General features: G+C 51.8%; 1 protein-coding gene across 1 annotated transcript; it reads left to right on the plus strand.

The window, feature by feature from the left end:
- Window positions 1-2,050: 2,050 nt before the first annotated feature.
- On the plus strand, window positions 2,051-3,847 carry ACKR1 (atypical chemokine receptor 1 (Duffy blood group)). The gene is made up of 2 exons (XM_028090971.2): window positions 2,051-2,412; window positions 2,826-3,847. The coding sequence occupies exons 1-2, from the start codon at window positions 2,389-2,391 to the stop codon at window positions 3,795-3,797; spliced, it is 996 nt and encodes a 331-aa protein (XP_027946772.1). The 5' UTR covers window positions 2,051-2,388; the 3' UTR covers window positions 3,798-3,847.
- Window positions 3,848-24,055: the final 20,208 nt, after the last annotated feature.

A 24,055-nucleotide genomic window follows, 5' to 3' on the forward strand; every position in this document is an offset into this window, starting at 1 on the left:
GCCTCAATTTCCCTTCTCAGAGCCGCGGAGTCAGTGCCACAGCCTTTGCTATGCACCCCTCAGGCCTCTCCCTGGCACTGACCCTGGAAGGACCGCTGTCACTTCTTTCCCCTATAGTCTGTCCCCGGGGCAGCAAGGGCCGGGAGCGAGACCTCGGTCTCCTTCCCATTTCCACCCCTGCTTTTGATTTTCTGTCTTCCTTCATTGCCGTGGAGATGAGGTTGCCCACACTCCCGGAGCCAGGGTGCCCCTCGGCCCCGCTCACCCACTCCGGCACGTCCTCCCTGCTGCATCCAGCAGGCTTGCCCACCCCCTCAGTTCAGGTAATAGCCTCGTGACTCTTCCAGCCACTGGTTAGGGCCCTTGGACACTGCAGGCACGCCCCACCTCAGCCAGGGCCCCCCCCCCCCCACAGCAGCAAGGCAGCCTAGGGCCCCAGGCCTGTCGGCTCCCTGTCTCCCAGCACCTTTCCTCTTTGAGCTGAACCACTCTGTCCATATTACACAGAAGCCATATTTGTACGGGGGGCGGGGGGGGAGGGGCCGTTGTGCTGTGTGTGTCTGTCTGTGGGTGCGGGGGAGGGGAGCAGGGAGGGGATCGTGTATCTTTATAATCTTTCTAACTCTCCTGTGCTAATCTCAGAGGGGCCACCCTCAATATATCTGGATTATCCGTGTCGTCCGGCTGCCTCCTTCTTGCTCCAGTTGGGACGTGTGCGTGTGAGGGTGGTCCTGCTGGTGTCCCCTGCACCCGGCGCCTCCAGGGGTGGCGTGCGCCTTGCCATGCCCCTCTCCCAAGGGCATCCCTGTATGGAGACCACAGAACTCTCCAAGGGAGAGAAGGGTGTTTAACCCCCTTTGGGGTCCTGGCTGGGTCCTTGCTTTCCAGCATGTTTGGGGAGAGGTGTCTGACTCCTCCCCGCGGCCCATCGCCAGGCAGTGCCAGAGAAGGTTAAAATGAAGGCAGAGACTCCACTAGCCCCACAGCAGGACAGACCCTCCCCAGGGACCACTGTCTAACCCGCTCATGTTGAACCTGAAACTGGAGTTGGCATCCTGGGAAGAAAGGGGATGCCGATCTGTGTAAGGCGCCCACCTTTTGTGTCTTGGCTTTCCTACTCCGGCTCCATGCATCCCTACCTAAATGCAAAAGAGCTTCTTGGTGAGATTGGAGTTGAAACATCCCATGCCGTCTTGGAGTGAAATAATGTCATCTAACCAGCTCCTGAGACTCCATGACTCACCCCTCCCAAAGTCCCGGCTGTTTCCCCACCCGAGAGAGTAAAATGCAGGGAAACATCAGAGATGTGCAGAATCCGGGTGGGGGTGGGGGCTGCAGAAGAGCAGAGGTGTTGGCTCAGGGGCCTGGTCTGCAGAGTCCATGCTTTCACTCTGCCAGCCACAGAGAAATAGAGGACCCCACCCCAGTAAGGGACTGCGCACGTTGCTGAGATGCCAGGCCCGTGCGGCCATTCCAGAACGTTTATGTCCCCCAACAGAAATATGAATAGAGATTACCCCACAGGCAACCGTCCCATTTTAAAACATGTCCCATTGTCCCCCAGAGCCTGCTTTAACTTGTCAGGCCGTGGGTTGTGCTTGGTATGGAAAACGCATTCATTGCGCCCATAGGTGGCTAGACAACGCCCAATCGCTCCCCAAAGTAGCTTCATTATGTAGCCTTGACAGCTGCCCCCCAGCTCCTCCTGTCCTCACACGGAAACACCCAGACACCTGCCTACCACCTAGCACTCGGATATGTGCATGCGACATACAACACACAGCCACATACATAGACTGGGGCACCCACGGCGCTGGGCGCTGGGGCTATCAGCCGCCCGCGGATCCAACCCCAGGCACCACTCACACCCCCTCCCACAAATGTCGCCCTGGAGCCATCTTTCCCTGGATCCAGTTCAAGGGGTGGAGACTCAGTGAGAGTCATCAACTGCCCCTTCCCTCCGCCTTCCCAGCAGGTCTCTTATCTCTGTCTCACAAGTCACCCCTGGCCCCTCTTCCTTCCTGGTGCTTGAAGACTCTGTCCTTGCTGGAAACCCCCCTGGCTTCTCAGCCCCCCTTTCCACCTTCGGGAAAATACCCACTATCTGCTGGCCCGCCTTTTTCCTTTCCTGAGCGCAGGTCCGCACCAATGGAATCCAACCTCAAAACAGGAAGCCCCGGGCTAGTGCCCCTTCTGCTCCTGAGGCTTAGGCAGGCCATGGGCGTGGGGCGAAGGCTTCCTGAATGCCCAGCTCCCCCCCGCCGCCTATCCCATGGCCCTGCCCAGAACTGATGGCCTTCATTAGCCCCTGGCACTTATCTTGGAGCCGCAGCTGCCCATAGGACGTTCCCAGCCCTTCTCTCTGCCTGCCCTGAGTCCAGCAGTGCCATGGGGAACTGTCTGCAGCACCAGGTGAGTGCGGGGCCAGGCCCACAGTCCCCCATCTCTTTGCCCCACCACCTCTTTCGGTCTGCCCCGGGGGGGGGGGGGGGGCTTTGCACCTCTTTCCTTCTCCACTCATCTCTTACCCTTCCCTCTGTTTCCTTTTTCTCCTTCTTACTCTGGTCTCCTGGGTCCCCCATCCAGCCGGGTCCCTGGCGCCCTGGCCCTGACCTTGTCTGGCTCTTGCAGCCTGTCCGGTCCCCTCCCCTGCTCTTCTGCCCAGGTTCCGAGGCTCCCTGTTCCCACCTCTCCCACTGCCCCCACTGTGTCCCCTCCTCCAGGCTAGCCTCCCCTCCATCTCCCCCACCCACCCCCTCATTCCCAGGGACTCCTCAGTGGGGTAAACAGATGATCTGACTGTCCCCTCTGGGGCTGTCCTCCAGGTGGCGGATGAGGACTCTACTAAGTTCCCCTTTGGAGACGATATTTGGGACGAGTTTAATGATTCCTATGACCTGAACTATAACTACAGCAATGTGGACGCAGCTGCCCCCTGCCGCTCGTGCAGCCTGCTGGACAGCTCCTCGCTGCCCTTCTTCATCCTCACCGGCGTCCTGGGCATCCTTGCCGGCGGGGCGGTCCTCTTCGCGCTCCTGAGACCTCTCTCCCACTGGCAGGTGTGCCCCGAGCGGCCTTTCCTGGTACAGCTGGCCATGGGCAGCACCCTCTTCAGTACTGCAGTGCCCATCCTGGCACCGGGGCAGAACGGTGTCCAGGGCACAGCGCTGTGCCACCTGGCCCACATGGTCTGGTATGGCTCAGCCTTTGCCCAGGCTCTGCTGATAGGGGGCCATGCCTGCCTGGGCCCCAAAATGAGCACAGGTCAGGTCCCCAACATCGCCCTGGGACTCGGTGTGGGACTCTGGGGAATGGCTATCCTACTGGGGCTGCCAGTCACCCTGGCCACTGACACTTCCCGTGGACTCTGCTCCGTGACATTCAGCAAGAGCCACTGGTTTCTGCAGCTGTCACACGTCATGGCCTGTTTCACCCTCTTCACCTTGTTGCCACTGGGTTTGCTAGGAGCCAAGGTGCTGATGAAAATACTGGGCAGGTGGCCGTGTCCCTGGGTCAATGTCCTGTGGGCCTGGTTTGTGTTCTGGTGGCTCCATGGGGTGGCTGTGGGCTTGGACTTTCTCGTGAGGTCCAAGACCTTGGTCCTGTCGACATGTCTGGCCCAGCAGGCCCTGGACTTGCTACAGCACCTGGCGGAGGCCGTGGCTATTCTGCACTGCGTGGCCACACCCCTGCTCCTGGCCCTGTCCTACCACCAGACGGCGCGCACCTCCCAGCCCTCCCTGCCCCTCCCGCTCAGACGGCCTTCTCATCTGGACACCGAGGGGGGAAAGTCCTAGCTCTCTTCCTACCTGTCCGCCTGCATTAAAGTCTGCGCTGCTTTTATGAAGCTGGTGGTTTCTTATTTTATCCAGGGACACAGAGGAGAGGAAGGAGCATGGAGAGAGAGGCATTTCATGCCAGACCTTCCTGCCGGCATCTGTTTCTCTAGCCAGCCTGGGGAGAAAGTGAATGATGTACAAACTTCCTCAGGGTGCACAGATGTTCTCTAGAGGTGTGGGGTTACTGCCGTCTCAAAGGGGGTGGGAGAAGAGATGCCAGAGTATGAGGGGAGCAGGACACCTGAAAACCTAGAAGACATGAAGGAGGAAGAGACACTGCTCCAGAAAGCAAGTGAAACAGGAATAGAAACCGGAGAGAGAAAAACAGAAAAGAGAGAAGATCTCAGAGCATGTCTTCCCACCCTGTCTGTCTTGTCCAGCCTTCCTCTCTGCCTTCTGTGTCCCTGACACCTGTTGGCTTTGCTTAGAGATCAGGGAGAGAAGCATCCCGGGGGGGGGGGGGGCTCGCTTAGTCCAGGGAACATATCAAGATAATTCCAAAAGGCACTTCCTAGGAGTCAATTCCCCGAGGTTCATTTCTCGGCAGGACCTTAATCCCTGTGTGTGTGTGTGAGTGTGCACACGTGTGTGTGTGTGTATGTGTGTGTGCATCTGTCTGTCTCCATCTGTTGGCACCTACATCCATGCTGGGTGCATGCATGTAATACCACCGGTCCGCGTGTGGGTGCCTCTCCCTCAGCGTCCGACCACACACAGCTGTGTGCCCGCCCTGCTCTCTCTCAGACTCTCCCTCCACTTTGCTCCACTCTCCATCCTTGTTTTCAGAATGTGGAATCAGGATTAACGACTCACTCCCTACCCAAATAAGTTCTTTCCCCTGGCGTCTCTGCCGAGTTTTCTCTGTGTGTCTGTGTGGGATGCATACAGGGGACCAAAAATCAAGACGTTGAGAAGGTTGAGGCACTTCAAGGGGAGGGGTCTGACCTGACTCATCTTCTGCTTAGAATCCAAATTTCCCCTTTGAACCCAGCTATACCCCCGATGCTCTGGTTGCATAGTCATGGTCCTGGAGGCTTTTTCTCCAAGTTTGGGTAATGGTTGGAAGGACAGTGGATAAGCCCTCTCCATAAGGGACGCAACTTCTACTGCCACCAGCAAATTCCCCCTCGACCCAAGATGCCACACACCCAAAAATGAGTTTCTCCCTCCAACCCATTTGAAAGCTGGGGAAACTTGAAGGATACCTTCCATTGAATCCGGACACAGCCTGTCCTGTCTTGTAAAGACGTGCTCTAACCTGGCTTTCCCCTACACCGTTTCTGCTCGCCTCCGGGCTTGGAGACAGCTAGGAGAGTGCAGGAGAGGAGCAGGCACGAGCTAGAACATCCAGGGCAGGCGGCGGAGAGGCTCGGGAATTTTCCTGGGTGGGTGCGTGACAAAGCCTCCAAATCCCCCACCTCCTGTCTCTTAGCAACCATCGGGGGAGCTGCTGATTGGTGCATCCTAAATTGAAAGGCGGGACTTAGGGCCCATGGAACCGCGGGAGGCGTTCTGAGACAGAAAGGAGAGAAGGGAAAATGAAAAGAGAATTTACAAACCTAATTTATGCTAAGGCCTCCAACCACAGTTCGGGAAGGCGGCACAGGGATTTCTCTCTCAGCCTCTTTACAGAGACTCCTCCTCGGAACCCGCCAGCCCCGCTCCCTCTCCATCCTACCTGACATCCCCCGACCCCCTCTCCGGGCAGCGAGACTGACCTAGTCCACGGGCAGTGGAGGGTGCTCTCGGTCCTGAAACCTGCAGGGTCAGCCTGATACTCTGGAGGCTGTACTCCAGCCCCCGGGGCTGTGCACCCCCGCCCCAGCCCCGGCCCCAGCCCTGGCTCCAGCCCCGGCCCCTAGACACAAACTGCGTCTGCAGGGTCTCGCTGGAGAGAAGCCCAGACAGCCCCTATCACATCTCTCACCAAGCCAAGGATGAGGCAGAAGCTGGTGGCTGATAAGAGGTCCGGGAGTTTGGGGCGGCCTCTTCACGCTTATCTCCTGCCCAGCCCACCCCTGCCCTGCCGTTTTGCCCCAGTCTTTCCCCGCGACCCTTTCCTGCACTGTCTACTGCACAGGGATGCTTCTTCTGTGCGCCTCAACCTGACTTTGGATGTTTCTTCAAGACTTTCCTGGGGTCCTCCCATCCCAGGTTGTCACCCCAAGCCATCTAACCCACCCACCGCTCGCCACCGGCCTCCCCCAAACTGGTCTGAACCTGGCATCCTTTCAGCAACCCCTCGGAAACCCAGCTCCTGTTTCCTTAGAACCCTTCAGAATTTCATCTTAGGGTTGGCAGGGACATTCGCTGTGTCTCAGTTAGTGGCCCCCCCCCCCCGCCCCGGGCTAGAGGAACAATCCTCTCCGAAAGATGAGAGCAGGGAGCAAGCAAGGGTGGGGAGTTCACCTTGCCCTGGGGAAGGTCCATCCACACTGCTTCCGGGGGGAGACTTATTTCTCCGGGGAAGACTGATGATCACAGTGATACCCACAGTTCATTTATTCCAGGCTGGGGTCCCTTCCCAGAGGTGGCAGGAAACAGATACCTGTCCTCACACCCTTTTTCCCACCCCCATGTCCGAACCCCACAGCCCCATCATCACGTTCCCCCAGAGGTAGCCCTCTGAGGAATTCTGATTGAAAATGTCACTGGGATTTCAAACCCAATTCTTCGCCAGCTCTAATTGCCAGGGATTTGCCTGAAAACCGTCGTATGCTCTCTAATTATTCTGACAAGAGCAGCCCGCCGTCTGGGCACAAGGAGAATCGCAGCTTTAATTAACAATAATGCACCTTGCAGACGAATGTGACTGTTTAGGTTAATTAACAAGTCCAAGTCCTTCCAAACCGAATCCGCACATCTTCTGAGTGATTTGGGCAGGAGGGATGTGGGGCACGCAGGGGGTGGGGCCAGCCGAGAAATGAGTTCAGCAGAAGTGGGCGTCAGCTTTCATCTCTCCCGTGACTACCTGGTGCTGAGTCTCCAGAGACCCCCTTGAAAAACTGGTTTAGGGGAACTGGGCGGGGGGCATAGCTGTAGAGGATTTCAGCCATCTTTACGTCACACTTACATTTAGGAAATCTTTCCAACGCAGTTGTATAAACGAGAGGAAGGAGTCCTTGCAATTTCTCAAACGTGTCTAATTCACCATCCAGGTGTTTGGGAACTGGATTTCCAGCATGAGAACCCCAACTGCCCCAACACTGCCATGTCTCTCCGCCTTCCCTGGTACCATGTTTTGGCGGTGTTTAAAGTTGTCTACTCCCTAAGATTCCCAGATAGTGTTCCAAGTCCCAGCCATGTCCTTCTCAAGGCTTATGGTTTGAACTTTTTTCTTGAGTCTTTCCCTCTATCCTGAAAGAAAAATACACTGTCTACGGCTGCAAACTGCCTCTTTCTGAAGGACCTAAGCCTGATCTTCTCCCTCGAAGTCGGGTATTACTAATGCTTGGGGAAGGGGGACTCCTAGGTCTCTTGGAAAATCCAGTGAAAGTGATGAAATCTCTCTTTAGGAAGATAGAATATTACACCCACAATTTGGCATTGAGTTCTTCCCCACCGCGCTTGGAGTTAAAACTCAACGGAGGAATTTCCATGATCAGACGGTAGGGGCTTCGTCTCCCCCTTGCTCAGGAAGCTTGAGGCCCAGGGACCTAAAGAACTTTCTGTTCTCTGAATGGGAAAACCCCGTTTGTACTCTGGGCTTTGCACTTGACATCTCTTCTGCCTGGAACACTCTTCCTTGTGCATTTTCCGTGCCTGGCTCCTTCTCATCCTCGGGATCTCAATACAAATATCGCCTCTTCCAAGACTCACCTTTCCTGACATCAAATGAGATGGAGCCCCTGGCCACTCCATGCACCCAGTTATTCTCTGCCAATTCAACTGAGATGTTTCCAGTGTGGTGTGTATCACACACTGAAATTGTCTCCTTTCTTCATTGTTTTGCTGACCGGTTTCCTGCTCATCTGCCCCTCCCCCCACCACAACAAAGCAAGTGTCGAGAATGCAGGAGCTTTTACTCTGTTGTGACTGACTTCCTCTCTTTAACATTCCAGCTAAATATGTGAATTAATTACTTTCCTATGAATAATGCGTGGTGCCCCAGCCTGGAGGGATTGGAGGCCCCCGGGACAAGTAAACACAGAATTCCCCCAGAACAAATGCCAGGGCCCAGAGCTCCTCCCCCCAAAGTCCCCCAGGGCATCGCTCCCAGCTATCCAGTCCTTTGGGGGCTGAAGAGACCGGAGGACTGTCAGCACAAGGTTTCTGGCCTGGGTGGAGGGAGGTGGGGCGATGGGCTAACTGGGGGATGGGCGTTAAGCGGGCCCTTGGGACGAGCACTCGGTGTCCTACGGAAGTGATGAATCACTGAATTCTACCCCTGAAACCAGTACTACACTCCGTGTTAACTAACTTGAATTTAAGTAATGTCTCGGAAGCAAAACAATAAAAGATTTCTGGCCGGGGAACCTGTTTTCTGTGTCCACTCTCGGGCAGCTGCCGCCGGGGGGACTCGCCGCCGTCCCCCGAGTCACAGGTGGGAGGAGGGATGCTCGCTTTCCTTCGGGACGGCACAGCTCTGGGCATCGGGGGAGAGCTGGAAGGCCTGCCATCCTTCATCTTTACTGGAGGAAAAGTGAGTCCCTGGGGATGCCCCCGAGTCCCCAGGAGACGGTTTTCCACTGGCTCAGAATCAAATTTGGAGTCCAGCCACTTCCTCAGATTTGATCACACTCAGGGAGGCAGCCCACACTCTTCGTGGACCTAAGAGACGTTTTGGCCTCCCTGCTGCTTGTTTCTTCTCCTTCCTTCAGTCCCAGCTCAGCTCAGTGCCCCCACTGCCCGTTGCCACCACCCCTCGGAGACCTTGGAGCTCTGGCTCCTTCTTTAGCCTGCTGGAGCCCACCCCCACCCTCCGCAGCAGTCCATTCTTTCCGCAGTTCTGAGCACTTGGTCAGGTTAACCCTTGAAGGCACTTAGGGGTGTGTAACTCATTTCACTTAAAGGATGTATTGAGTGCCTCCTAAGTTCAGGACATTGGGAGAGGTCCCAGAAGACACAGAAAGGACTCAGACACAATTCTAGACAACAGCATCTCCCTGGACCCACCTGGTCCCTTCCTGTCCCCTTCCTTCCTAGGTTCTCAGGACTTCCCAGCTCTCTCCTCAAGAACCTTACACGTGTTTGGGTCCCAGGACATACAGAAACCCCACAAGGTCCTTGGTCACCTTGACAGCTCAGTCCGGGTTTCTACTTCACACCCAAAGACGCTTAGCAAATCACAAAGCCCCTCATCAGCGGGTGGTCCTGCCTCCCTGTGGTGGCCAGGAGCGTTGTTTAGTTCTTTACGTACAGATGCAGAGAAGACAGAAGAACGGAGGGCATTTTCCCTCCACACTTTTCCAAGGTGGGTGTGGTGGGTTATGAAAGTCGGTACAATGAGGGCAATTACCCAGAGGAGAGGGAAAAAGGGTGTGGAGCTTCGGGGAAGAAAGTGCTTTACAAATCAGTTGGCCCCTGTCTGTCTGTGACCCCCAAGGAAGAGGTGAGGAAGAAGTGGACCGTCTCTTCTAGCAACCTGGAAGCTCCAAAAGCATGCCCATGTCTCTCCTCTATGGCCACTCCTTCAGTCTCCAGGATGGGGCTGCTCCGGCCATGTTCTTGGTTGACAGAGAACAACCCATGGAAATCTCTGGGAGCACAGAGTTGGAGGGAAGTCCACTGGGGTAGAAAGAATTGCAGAAATTAAATACAATTTAATAGAAATTAAAACAAAACCTGTGTTTTAAAAAATCATTTGCACAGAAACAAGATGGAAGAGACCTGGCTCGACAGAAGTTCTTACTAAAAAACAAACAAACAAACAACTTAGAGGTTTCACTCGGCCACAGGCTAAAGACGATTCAGTAGTGTGTGTGGCAGCCAAAAAGCGAATGCAGACCCAAGCTGCAGTAAGAGACAAGGCAGGACGCTCCACCGCTCCTTCCTGCCCTGCACAGGCCAGTTTGGGAACCAAGGGCTCAGCTCTGGGGACCACACTAACAAATTAGAGCTCTTTAAAGGGGAGTGGCCGAAATGACAGTCCCCCACCCCCGACAGAGGGGCTGAAGGAGCAGGGGAGGCGGGGGGGACCCCAACTCTAGAAAAATGTAGAAAACACACAGCTATCTTCAGGTCACTGAATGGCTGTCCTCTGAAGAGAGCATTAGAGAAATGTCCGCTGTAGCCTTAGAACTAGGGACACTGGATGGGGGAGAAGTAACAGATTGACTTTGGCTGAATGTTAAGAAAGTCTTTCCACAACTAGATTACAGATGACAGGGATGGGCTATGGCATTCTTGTTACTATAAAAAATAGACACATGCTCACAGGCACGCACCACACGTGCACACACACACACACACACACACACACACACACACACACACACCAAGCTCTGCACTGCTCTGTGCTCTTGTTTTATTGTGGTGAAACATATCCGAGGATGGCCTTGTCCTTGTGGAGTTTAGAGACAAATGTGAGAGGCAGAGATTAGACACTAAACACACAGATAAATTGCACATGCTTTTTTTTTTAAGATTTTTTATTTATTTATTAGAAAGAGAGAGAAAGGCAGAGAGAGAGCATGAGAGGGAAGGAGGTCAGAGGGAGAGGCGGACTCCCTGCTGAGCAGGGAGCCCGATGCGGGACTCGATCCCGGGACTCCAGGATCATGACCTGAGCCGAAGGCAGTCGCTTAACCAACTGAGCCACCCAGGCACCCTGCACATGCTTTTTTAAATGCTGTTACAGGAGAACAGAACTGGTGTCTTGCAAGAGAATAAGAGGACAGATCTGATTTGAGTTATGAGCTCACAGTTACAGAAAGGACTCAACTGGAGGCTGAACAGCAGCAAATCATCAGACACAGTAGAGGGATGTCCCATGCACTGGGACAGAGCCAGGACTAGTCCAGCAGCTTTTCCCCGAATTGGCAGTGCATCAGAATCGCCTGGGGAGAGGCTTTCAATAGTCCTTGACTCAATTCAAGATATTCTGAATCAGAATATTTGGGGCCAGAAGACTCTGAAACCCTTGTGATGATATGTTAAATGAAAGAGTTAGACCAAATTGCATAATTCTTTGATTCTGGTGTCTGGGTCTCACTTGTGATGATTTTAGTCTCTTTGCTTGGATCCTTGAATTAAAGTGCTCTGGTTCAGAGCTAGGATACTCTGGTCTCTTCCAAACCTGGTCTGTAGAACAATGAAGGGATTCTTAGCCAGATACGCCGCTGACCTGAATCTTTCCAAGAGGTGGGTACCATTCCAGGCACCAATTGCTGCAAAAAAAAACTGTAGCTGGTGCCTGGGGTCCCTCTAGTGGCCAAAAGTAGTCACTTCGGCTCCCCTTCTCTCCAGACCCAGGTTTGGCCGGAAAATGATTAGCTGATACTGGCTCTAAGACGAGGAAGGGGCACTATGAAGAGAACGCAGAGAAGCCGAAATACGTGTTTTAGAAAGCTCTTCACTAGACTTAGCATTAAGAAATAGAGGTGGTAGAACTAAGGACCTGCTTACCAATTACATCCCCCCTGCCTGCCCCTCGTTGCCAAGCCTTGGATGATCTTAATTTAGATACCTTCCCCTAACCAGAGTAGACGGCTCTTCAGGATGCGCAGCCACCAGCCAGGGATTCCAAGATCGTCTCTGTTCCCTGGGAAAGTACACAGTGTGTGAAGGCAGGGTGTCTGGACGGCTGGGTCGAGGCGTCCTGAGCTCTGTGACTTAGCTCTCCGGGCTTCAGTTTTCCCACTCGAGAAAGAGCAGGTAATGATGCCAGTCCCACCTCCCTCACAGGTCTGACCTGACGAGTAAATGAACTGACAGATGTGGAAGCTGTCAAATGAGTTACAGCTGGGAGGACATGCACCACAATTAGTATTAAAGAAGAGTCTGCCTTGCAGGCAACTGGGGAAGTGTCCGTTGCCTTCTGGGCCATTCACTCCACCTGTAAACTCCACCAGAAGGAGCAGGAATGCTGGGTGTCCCCTGTGTACCTCCGGAGGTTCCTGTGTCTCCACCTGGCCCAGGGACCAAAAGGCTAACGCAATGTGCCTGAGACAGCTTAACAAGAAGTGCCGAGGAAGTGTTCCTTTAAAAGAGAGGCTGGCCTGGCGAGGGCGATAATGGGGCTGTGGCAGGCATTTTCCTGGCATTTGGGCTGGATTTGGCTGCATTACAATATTATTTAGGGCAGAGCATAAAATGTTCTTGGACTGCCAAAAAGCAGCAATCCCTCCCCCATGCTGTTTATGATACTGAACCTTGCCCCAGGGACCCCAAAATGACTACATTCCAGCTCTTCTCACATGGTCGCCTGTGGTTTCTGTCCCTTGGTATATGGGGTCTTTCGGAGGCTCCTTGCTGTGGGAGGTGGTGCGGTGGGGAGAACCTGTCTGCTCAGCAGGTGCTGAGCTGCCTCCAGCTCTCTGGCATAGATTAATGGCATATACTCTACACCCTTGCCATTCAAAATATGGGCTATGGATCACAGTATTGGCATGACCTGGGAGCTTGGAGGAAATACGGACTCTCGGGCCCTGCCCCAGACCTGGGGCTGAATCAGAATCTGCACTTTAACAGGATCCCAGGCAATTCATTTGAGAGCTGGAGTGTGAGGAACACTGCACGCTTCGGTGGCTATTCAGCCGGGCTGTCTTCATCCAGAGCCCCTCCCGCACCCTTCCCCTAGCGGGTGAAGGCCTGGGTCCTGGAACCTTTCCCTTCTCCAGTCTCCTTGCCTTCCAGACTTGACTTCAAAATTCAAACATTACCATGCACTGGTGGCAGGCCCTGCACATGCTTAGTTCCCATGCTTTACATAAAGTGAGAAAAAAAAAAAAAAAACACATTCCCGTTCCTTCCCCGGCCTCCTTGGCCCCAAAAGTAGAGACGTTCCTCACATCTTCCCCCATGGGGCACCAGTCGGAGGGCAGGGTGATGGAGAATGCAACCTTCCTGCCTTTCTGTCCTTCCCGTGTCCAGGCTGGGAGGGGTCCCCAGAAAGGGCAACTGTGGGAAACTGTCAGTAAGATCAGCGGTGAGGTGAGTGCAAGATCAGTCATGACTGAGCTTCCAGGGGTTGCCAAGGAGCTGGCTGTGAGCCGCAGGAAGGAAAAGCATCACTCCCTCTAGGTAGCAAAGGGACCCCAGAGCATCACGTGGGACCCAGGGTCTCACACCACGCACCACAGACCTGGGGCAGGCAGGCAGCCCCACACGATCTTCAGCTTCTAGACCCTGAGTCTGAGCACCATGCCCTTCACACAGAGGCCAGGCTTTGTCTGCGTTTGGTGGCTCAGACCCGACCCCAGCAGGCTGTCCCCGTCCCCGGCAGAAGGAGGCACCCTGTGATGGGAGCGCGGGTGGGGGCAGTGGGAAGTCCTTGCAGATTCCTGAAAGGCCTGCCGTTGGACCCCTGCCTCTCATTGGCACACACCACCCCTCACCCCGGGGTCCCCCTTCAACACAGAATTCCTCTAAGACGGGCCATGAATTAAATAATAGACCATAAGTGCAATTTCACTTCTCAGAAATGTTGCTGCAAGGAGGTCAAGGGTCAAGTTGCTGACAGGAGACAATCAGGCAGCTGAGGTGGATTGGGAACCAAAGGGAAGAAGGAGCAGAGGTGGGGGCCCCAAGCTCGTCTTTCCCTGCCTCACGGTGGTGCCAAGGAGCAGGGCTGGTTCACAGGGCAAGATGTTGGCACAGATTCACCTTCTCCGGGGCAAGCAGGGCAACTAGGCTTTCCAGCCTCCTGATGGGCCTCTCAGGCCCCAGCCTGGCTCACCCCAAGACCACTCCACCTGCAGCAAGAAAGATTCTGAAAGTAGACCAATCAATCCTCTGGGAGTCACTGGCTTCCGGTCATCCTAGAGGAAATCCAGGCCTCAGCATGGCACGTGCGGCCCTCCCTACCTTCCCCTGAACCTGCCTCCCCGGCCTTGCCAATCATGCCAAGTTCCAGACATGATGTGTGACAAGCTGCTCCCCAAAGTAAGGCCTTCTGTCTTCCTTTGTGTCTCTGCGTGGGGCTGTTCCACTGGACTGGAAAGCTCTCTACACCTGCCCCCTCTGTCTGGCCAATGCCCACTCGTCCTCCAAGACCTGCCTCAGGTGTTCCTTACCTGCAGCCACCTTCTGGGTCCCTGCGACTGGGGTGGTGAGTTAGATGTACCTGTTCTGTGCTCCCAGAGCATCTTGGGATCATAGTTCGCACCCGGTGTTATTTTACCTCTGTCCTTGGGTGTTGGCCCCCCTAGCTTAGATGTCTGAAGGACAGGATCTATGGTTTCTTTTTTTTTTCTAAAGATTTTTATTTATTTATTTAACAGAGATAGAGAGCACAAGCAGGCAGAGCGGCAGACAGAGGGAGAGGGAGAAGCAGGCTCTCTGCCAAGCAGGGAGCCCGATGCGGGGCTCGATCCCAGGACCCTGAGATCATGACCTGAGCCGAAGGCAGCCGCTTAACTGACTGAGCCACCCAGGTGCCCTTACCTTTCAGCCGTGCTCGAACCTTGCCCAGGGCTGGACACAAAGTATACATTTTAGAAGTCTGTTGTATATACTGACGCATGTATGCAGGACAGAGGTTAAGTACCGAAAGGGAAAAATGGGGCCCTTAAATCAGAAATCATGCAATTTGTCCACGAACTGTTAGGAACCAGAAAAATCGAAGATTTGAACCCAGGCCTGTGTTCCAGGATGACTTTCAAGTGTGCTCCTTCCTCTCTCGCATCCAGCTGGTGGTGAGTCATATCAGCGCAGCCCTGTTGCTATATTTTCCATCATAGATCCCAGACATTCAGATCTGAGCTTCTGGGAGGGACCTAGAAGTGAATCGAGCTCAGCCCTCTTGTTCTCCAGCTGGTGGCTGAGCCTCAGGGATGTGGGGGCTTCCCCCATCCTGGTGATACTCCCAGCAAGGCCGTAGCGCCGTCACAGACTGGGCCGGCTGGGATGGGAGGGGCTGGGGATGAGGAAGGGGCCAGAGAACAGAAGGCCCACTTCTCCGGGCCCAGATCAAGCTGAATCAAAGCAAGAGATATTTCTTGGACAGGAGCCTCCCCACCCTACCCCCTCCCCAAACCGCCGGGAGGGGGAAAAGGTGGCCTGCAGAACAGAGGATCTGTTTCTCCAGCCACGCCCACGGCCCAGGGGGAGAACTGAACAGAATCCATCCCTTGGAGCCCCCTTCCTTCTGGCCTCACCACAAGGGGCCACAACCAGATGGAGAAAACAGTTAAGAGGGTCGTACATTTACATACATTTGCATGTGTTTGCATATCCACACAAGAACATGCAGTTCATTCTCAGGCAGTTTTCAAGTAGATGTGATTATTGCCACCTTCAGGTTGTCATGGATAGATTTTGCTCTTCTCACTTTCCTTCTCACCTGCCGCCCACAGGCCCCCAGCCCCGGCACTGGACGCGTGTGGTGTGGTGAGAAGGACGGGGCTGAAGGGGTGCAGCAGGGCGCAGGGGTGGGTGGCAGGAGAGGTGGCCAGGGCAGCTCATGAGCCTCGGAACATGCTGCTCGGTCACATCTGCTGTGCTCACATAAAGGGGACAGCCTCGCTGCTTGGACCCTGGGCGAGTGGCTCTCTCTCCCCCCGTACAGTACCTCGGCCCCCTGGGCACGTGGGACAGTGGCCTGGGATGCGCACTGTGTGCACAGAAGCTGGGAAGTCAGGCAGCAGGCTGTCCGTCCCCCGAATCTTACACTCTCACCCTCCTCAGAACCACCTTTCATACCGTTTGGCTCACACGGTGTTAATTCCCAACCATTTTTAATGGTGCCAAGGCCCGACAAGACCCCGAGGGGAGCCTGTTTGGTCTTCCAGGTTGTAAAACAGTTGGCAGGCCTGGCTGGGTGGTTGGAGAACACAAGAAAGAAAGGGCAGGTTGGGTCCTTGCTGTTCTCCCTGGCACGGAGAGGAGTCTGAGAAGCAATAAAACGTCAGGACTTTCCTTCTTCGGGTTCTGAAGTCGGAGAAAAGACGGTCTCTGCTGATGATTCCTGTGAGTTTGAAGATTCAGCATATAAATTAAACAAGAGTACAGTTGTACTGATTGCAGAGATGCATCATTCTCCTACACAAATTTGCTGATCACCCCATCAACAAGTATCTGCTGTGTATCTTCTGTAAGTCCTGAGCTTACTGGCCGACCCATAGCGGGCATTCAATAAATGGTGGCCGATTTTTTTGACTGCGATAGAGGTAGTACATTGACTACAAGCACGGAACTAAGAAATAAAAAACGTACCGACCCTGCCATCCAGGAGCTTGGGGCCTCCCAAAACACTTGCAATATCACACGAGTATTTAATAATGGAAGGGCTGTAATACAGTCACTGAGGGCAAAGGCACTGAAGGCAGAGACCAAAGCCGGATTCCCATCCATGTGACCAGGGACAAGCCCCAGAGCATCTCCGAGTCTCAGTTTCCACTGGAAGTGGACGAGCAAGTACCTGTTCCAGGGGTTACCTGGAAGATTAGATTGGAGAGCATGTAAAGGACTAAACACATTGCTTGGCACCGAGTCCACGGTCAAGAAGTTGGATGCAATAGAAGAAAGGTGTAATTTGGTACCCAAATACGTGGTTTGGAGTCAGGCAATTTTTAGAATTAGAGAGAACCTTAAAAACCCTCTAATCCAATGTTTCCCAAATACTGTTCTACGGATTCTTGCCAGTTTGTGACAAATCTTTTATCGGTCTCTAGCAAGATGTGAAAATAAAAGGTGATGTAGTAGTAAGTTGTGCTTTCTTTGGCCTTGAATTTTCTTCTTCTTCTTCTTTTTTTAAGATTTTATTTATTTATTTGAAAGAGAGACAGAGAGCATGAGCCGGGGGAGAGGCAGAGGGAGAGGGACAAGCAGACTCCTTGCTAAGTGCAGAGCTGGACGTGGGGCTTGATCCCAGGACCCTGAGATCGTGACCTGAGCCGAAATCAAAGGCTTAACCAAATGAGCCGCCCAGGTGTCCCGAGTTTTCTTTTTTCAATGGGCTGATACAAGGCAACTGGTAGGATTGCCAGTCCCACATCAGTCCTCCACTTAACGATGATTACTCCTGGTATTGTTCTCTCGAGGGAGCGTAAATCCATCAGACCAGCCTGGAAGCAGTCACCAGTCCCTTCGCCCCACGCGAACGCTCCCAGCGTCAGGTGCTGTCTCTGCTGGGACGTCCCGCCCCTGCAGAGCCCAGACGGGGCTCCCCAGACACATCAAAGTCCTCTTCTACACCCCTGCCCTTCAGACGGCAGAGCCCGTGGTTAAGCTCCGTTCCAGGTCCGCAGGCATGTTGGGTTCCTCCTCCAAACCTCTGCTCCGTAGGCTAGGAGCATCTACTGAGGAACGACGCTGTGGGGACCGAGCACGATGAGGCGCGTGGCAGCACCCTTGTAAGGGTGAATGTCGTGTGAGTGTCACATGCGTAATGACGGGAACTCCGTGGCCATCAGGAGGACTTCGTACAGTGCCCACTCTTCACCATCAGCTTTTACTCCTCTGGACATGGGTGGCATGGTGGTGAGTGCTTCCCGCAAGATGTCACACCCAGAACTGGGCCTGATCGAATCAACCACCAGGAGTACAACGCGACAACAGCAGCATGGGGCGTCCTCAGGATCTTGCGTCCTACGGCTGTCACTCCTCCGCCCCTCCCAGCCGGGGCTCTGGTTTCCTTTCTGACCAGCTAACAGAATCCCCAGGACAGCTATGATTTGGGAGCAACTAGAAGCTTTTCTCTTTTTACGCGGGCTTCAGTATTACAGCATGGTTTAATCTACCTGCTCCAACTTAAAATTCTTCGCTTTGGAGGAAATGGCAACACAAGAAGCATTTAAGGAGACTGCCTTTCCTTTGACACCTGTTCCCACCATGTCACCTCCTCTAAGCCCGTTGTTGTCTTCCTCACTCTGTTACATGGAATATTCCCTCTCAAAGCCATATGAAGTGACTATTTTGCCAAAGACTGATGCATTCTGCCCTTTCACCTGCTCACAGTGTCCTGAGAAGCGCCGTTAAGAGTGTGAGCCCTGGAGCCAGCTTGCCAGGGCTCACTCTGCTCTGTGTTGGTTTTTGACCTTGGGCCAGTGACTTAACCTCTTTGTTTTTTAGATTCTTCATCTGTGAAAACAAGATAAAATGTACACCATACTTCATCATGTTCTTCTGAGGAATCCGTGAGTTAATATATGTAAAGTGCTGAGAACGGTACCAGGTACCCAGTAAATCCTCAGTAAATATTGGGCATTAACGTTCTTCCTGTGCTTATAGGACCACGTGAACTTGCGGATTTGCTATGAGTTACGCTTTCCTCCTTACATCTTTTGTGCAGCTCTTTATTCAATCTGAGCTCATCAAAGAGCTCTTTATGAAGCCACGTGGGTTTTGTTAGCCGACTTCTCTTTCTATCAGGATGACTCATGATTATTTTATTTGGATTTCATGTCTCAGAAGTGCCCATCCACTAAAGAACGGAGTTCCATTACTATTTTGCATTGTGGGTCACAAGATCATAATCCTTTGCTCTGAACTTTTAGAAATCTGCTCTCCTGGTGTCTGGGGTACACTGATCTGAATATTTTAATTAATTTATTCATACATTGCCTGTTTCCCAAAAGGAATTGAGGTGGTTGTCATATTTTGTTATAAGAGGCCACCCTACCCTTTATTTTTAGTTTTTGGAAATGCCAGTCACTTTCCTACAACAGGCACATCATGACCCAGGTCTTCTTTACTGGTCCTAATTAAGTCCTGAGTACCAGTTTCCCCGTCATTGCTTTTTCTACCTACAGAGAGATTAAGTTGTCAGCAGGGCAAGGCAAGAATTCATCAGATGTTCTGCATGAGACTTCCAGCAGATGTCCTGCTAGTTGAAGTCCCTCATCACCACTAGGTCTTGCCTCTCTGCCAATTTTTGCAATTCAGAGAAAAGAGATTAGAGCGATATCTATATGCCAGTTGCACAAACACCTGCCTCATCTCCTCCATAAGAATGAAAGTTCCCGAAAGACTCCTTTTTCTAACCAACTTTCATGCATCCCTTAGATTCTGTTAGATTTATTTTGTTTTTTAAATCAATTCTCATCTAGACTTGAGGATTTTTCCTTGACGCAGAGCCGATTTGAAAGGAGCATCTGTTAGACACCACTTTGGTATCTGACTCTGCTCTGTGGGTCAGAGACTTACCACCCCTCCACAAAGTGTGGACCTCATCCAGAACCCTGGAGAGAAGGGAGATCACCTGGGCTCCTGCTGGACTTTTTATAAGCCCCCGACTGATGCTGAATCATCACAGCTGGCCATTCAGCTGATCTGAGCTATTAGTTGTTGGTTAGCTAAATATATTTCTATGTGTCTCCCATCTGCATAGTAATTCTTGGTGTCTCATTTACCCCTCATATCTCGAAAGGATCATTATTTATAGTAGTAATAATTAATGTTAAATTGGTTGTAAGATCCTTGAGGGCATGGGTCAGCGCTCTCACGAATTCCAGATATCAAAGGAGGTCAGTGAAATGCAGCAAAACCACAACCGTCCTCTCTTGAGCACCTACTATGTGTCGACAAGGCACTGTTGTTGGGATAAATATCACAAAGGTGAATGAGGCATAGCGTGTTGGAAATAGGCGTATGAACAGACCTTGTAGTTCAGTGCAGTGAGTGCAGGGTCAGAGCGGTCTCTCCACCTGATACAGAGCACAGAGCAGTGGTGCCCGGCCCGGCCGGAGCGGGAGAGCAATGCTGCTGGTCAGAGTGGCTTCTGGACAGTGGTGATGCCCAACCGAGTCCTCAAGCTCAGCAAAATGCCCTATCGTAAATAAGTGTCATCAACTTCTTTTTAATTAGAGAGATACCATTGTGGCATAAAACTAACCGCTTCTTCCCCTGATTGGGAAAATGATCAATCTTTGGGTTTAAAGGCTGGACAGGAGAAATTGCCCAGTAGCTATGGATGGCCCAGACCAGAACTTCCTTAATAGGCTTTTAGGTAAACGTACGGGCCCTGAGGGGCCAACAGCCCTACTGTGTAAGGAGGATGGAATCAGTCCTTGCTGAAGGAGATGTGGAGAAAGGGGAGGACCCAAGGGAGACACGAGAGAGAGGGAAATGTGTCAGGACCCCGAGTTCCCGGGAAAGCAGAGCCAGGATACGGGGCCGGAAAAGGCCAGGGCTGAAGGACAAGAGTGCAAGCTCCCTGGATCCTCTGCAGGCGGATCATTCCAGCAGTGCCTGCTTGGGACAACCCTCCCAAAGGCCAGCGAGCCAGACCACACCTGCAACCCTGACCGTTCTTGTTATCTGGGGACTCCGAGTCACTGTGTGTAATCTGGCCTCTGCCTCAGAGACACCACCCGCAATGGATCCAGCAACATGGCAGATTCCCTAATTCGACTCACCCAGCAAATGCTCCTGGTCACCTAATAAGGTGATGGAAGGATTGTTTTGAATTTTCTTCTATCACCACCCCTGGGGTAAGGGGCTCAAGAACCCGCACTCAGGGGATGTACTGAAGCAAGCTGGAGGCAGAGCAAAATGCATACCTCTGTTATGAAGGGCAGACACGGACTAGCCAGGCAATGGGAGGCACTCTGGGCAGAGGGGAGAACTCGAGGCATCATAGTCTGAGCACTGCGTGAGAAGCAGGTGCATGCTGTGGTAGCACAGAGTGGCAGGTGGGAAATGACGTGGAGGAAGGGAGGAGTTAGATCCTGAAGAAGTTTGCAGAATAAGTTAGGGAGCATGCATTTTATCCAGGAGGTGACTGGATAGACTCATGGGAAGATTTTAAGCAGAAAAGTGAGATGATCTGGCTTGTTTTTTAGAAGCTGTAGATAAATCACTTTGGAGGCTGTATAGGAAGCTGCTAAATGGGCCAGATGAGGAAGAGACAGTCTGAATAGGCAGGGGTGGGGAAGAGGAGCAGATCTGAGGACCGCCTAGGCAGGGAAACCGGCAGGACATGATCAGAACAGGGGGCAGTGGAGGAGATGGGCCAGTCAAGGAGGATGCCTGGGTCTGTAGCTTGCATGAAAAGGCATTTTCACAAGAATCTGCCTTGTGATGGGTGTTGGATCAACATTTATGTAAACACAGTTCACTGTCGTGATGATTGCCTTTTCTGTCATTAGTACCGACTGTTACTAAAGTGAACATAGGAAGTCGAGAGATTCAGATTCTAGCTTCTGGTCACTCGCTGTGTGAGCTTGAGAAAGTCGCACCGTACCTTCCATAAAATGAGAGGGTTTGACCAGATAAATTTTGAAGTCCTTTTCATCTTTGACTTCTCTGGCAAAATGCCGCGGATGAATATTGGGAATAGAGCATAATTTATGACAATGTTTCCATAGGTAAATGTTCTCCAAATTTCAAACAACTAACTTAAAATGAATTTTTGGAAGAGGCTTCTAATTCAAGGACTGCCAGCATTTCCTTATATCGTTTCCTTTTTCCCCCTCAGGTAAAATTTCTTCATCTGAAGGGCCACCGGGAATGCCTGTTCAGTCTTGTGAAGATCGATGGACGCAATGGTCACAATTAACGTTGTAGCTGATGGCCACTGAATGTTTGCCGTGTGCTGTATGGATATCCAGAGCACTTCAATGTATTAATTTATTCAATCCTCATGGTGACACACAAAGGAGGTACTCTGGTATTCCCTTTTATGTAAGTGACACCACAGGGGCACGCCAACTGTCCCAAGATCATGCAACTAAGATGTGAAGGTATCAAATCCAGGCAATTTGCCTCCTGAGCACACACCGTTTGATCCTTATGCCCTATTAACTTCTCTTCCAGCATAACGGCACTTTGCAAGCTGTAGATGATATCAATGGGAGCCATCATATTGTTCTAACGCAGTAGGCTAAGCAATCCTCACGAAAGTAAATAGAGGTAGTAACATCGTTAAATAGGAAAAGATGCACGTTACGTAAATCTTAAGCATTAGAACAAGTCCTCTTATACTAGCTTTTTGGTGGGTTGCTTTCCTCAGGAGGTAAAATTACAAATGATATGAATTCAAACTCTTAACACTTGAAAATCACACAGGGATGATCTAGCCCAGACTTTTCATTAATTATTTAAAGTTAGACCCAGGAATTTAAGTGACTTGACTAAGGTCACACAGTTGGCAAAACAGAGAACACGAAACTATTTGGTGATTGTAGAATTCAGAAGTAAAACACTGGGATGCTCCCCAGAATTAATGCTATCAAGTGTCTGTGGATTGGTGAACTGACATCCTTTCATCAAGGTGTATTTCTCAATAACTGAATTACTGAATTGCTTCTCTAAGTCAATGCTGGAGGCATACATTCTTCATGTGTAATCCTTCTTGTAAAAGATAACTTAGGGTAAAGCCTGACTGCTCTCTTTGTATTAGATTACTTGATTATGGCATTGAGAGCCTATGAATTGACCTTTGGCATCGACAGCATTTAAAGTTGGCTACTTCCTCCAAGTATATGAGAAGAAGCTTCATCCACTGTGGGTGGATTGCTGTTTTCCGGTTACCGTCAGTCAAGGGATTTGTCTTCTGTCTTGGACTAGGGAGTCGGAGCCTTTTCTAAGCTTTTGCTTTGAGTGCTCTTCACTTTGGAGGCGAGGGAAACCGTCTTTCCTGACGGGGTTCCAAGGCTCTCCGACTTAGGTTTCCGTCAAGTGATTGAAGCCAATCTGAGGAACTAATTTAAGCTGTGTTCCTGGCTGATAACTGCTTTCTGTGCAATTCTGATGTGTGCCTCAACAGACAGTCCCACAAAAGGACTTTAGGGTCCCAGGACAGTGCCCCAGTAGAGGTGGGAGTGTGGGACGGGGGATGTAAAGTTAAAAAAAAAAAACAATAAATGAAAACTAGTAATAAAAACATAAGCAAAACTGTTCTTTATGGAGTGCTTGATCTAGGGATTCTGAATGGGATTTCCTTCAATGTACTTTGAGAGAATCAGTTAAAGATCAGACGATTTTTTTTCTGACTTTATATACTGTTTTTAGGGCATCCTTAGATACAACCTGGAGACAGGACTGAATGACATAAGGCTCCGAGTTTTCTATATATTATATTCTATTTTCTCAAGGAGCTTGAGTTTGGGAGAAAGGAGAATTTTATCTTTGGGTGGGCCAGGGTAAACACAGTCCTAAATCTCTCTTACAGAAGCCAAAAGTTAAGTTTAGAAGCCATGTTTTAGTTAATTAATGAATGAAAGAATCAACTCTTTATACAGGGAATTACTGCACATTTTCAAGATACCATGCCCTGAGAAGGATTTATTCAGAGACAGACGGAGCCCCTTTCTGCACCCTTCCTGGCTCCCTCCCGGGAACGCTGCAGAGCAGGGAGCACTGGTTTTGCTCCTGAGTGTCTGGGCTCACGGGGGTGGGATGGGGTGGGGGGTGGCTTTCCACACAGACAGCAGAATCGAGGGCACGGAGAAATGCTTTCAGTACAATGGCAGGGCTCAGGCCCATGGCTCTGATTTAGTCAGGACGTGACGTTTTGGCTACTGCTCAGGGCCCACCAGTTCAGGATGTTGGCACAGACACTGGGCTGGAGAGAGCACATGATCTTTCAGGAACACGTGATAAAGCAGGTGCCCAGAGCAGCCCCCAAACAGCAGGCTCTGTGGCCACGTTTGCCACTGAGCCAGTTTCCACCGCCACCACATGAAGGGAAAGGGATCGCTCCTCCAAAGATCGTGCCCCAGAACCCATACCCTTTCCCCTTCACTTATGCGCCTCCTCTCCCCCACAGCTGTTTCAGAGGACAAGGATGTTTTACCACAATATGCAAAGCTCTCAGGATACAAACTGTATCTGGGCGAATAATTTTTTAAACACAGTTTTGTTACTTCAGTTCGGCATTTGCTGACACATAAAGCTGGTCTCTATGCTCATCTCCATCCTGCTTCCTAGTGTTAACTTTTGTTCTCCCTCCCACCCCACAGCTCCAAATCCAGAGCTATTTTCTTTGCTTCCCTGGGTCACTGAGGTGATGTCTCTCCTCCCTTGTCCTCAGGTCCACACCTCATTCTGAAGCCCAAGCCATCACCCTGTTAGATTCCAACATGGCGAGTCCATCATTTCTACTCCTGGATTTTCCTGGAGTTGCTGATAAACGGCACGTGTTTGAGAAAGCTTAAGCTGTCTGGCAAGCATGG

This window comes from Eumetopias jubatus, unplaced genomic scaffold, assembly GCF_037043125.1.
Source record: "Eumetopias jubatus isolate StellerSeaLion01/CBP00866 unplaced genomic scaffold, mEumJub1_p1.0 scaffold_12, whole genome shotgun sequence".
Classification (NCBI taxonomy): Eukaryota; Metazoa; Chordata; class Mammalia; order Carnivora; family Otariidae; genus Eumetopias; species Eumetopias jubatus.

Bases quoted from the DNA above. Each gene is read 5' to 3' on its own strand.
- ACKR1 (XM_028090971.2), top strand. From the start codon at position 2,389: ATGGGGAACTGTCTGCAGCACCAG. The intron at 2,413-2,825 runs GTGAGTGCGGGG...GCTGTCCTCCAG, and splicing joins GGAACTGTCTGCAGCACCAG to GTGGCGGATGAGGACTCTAC.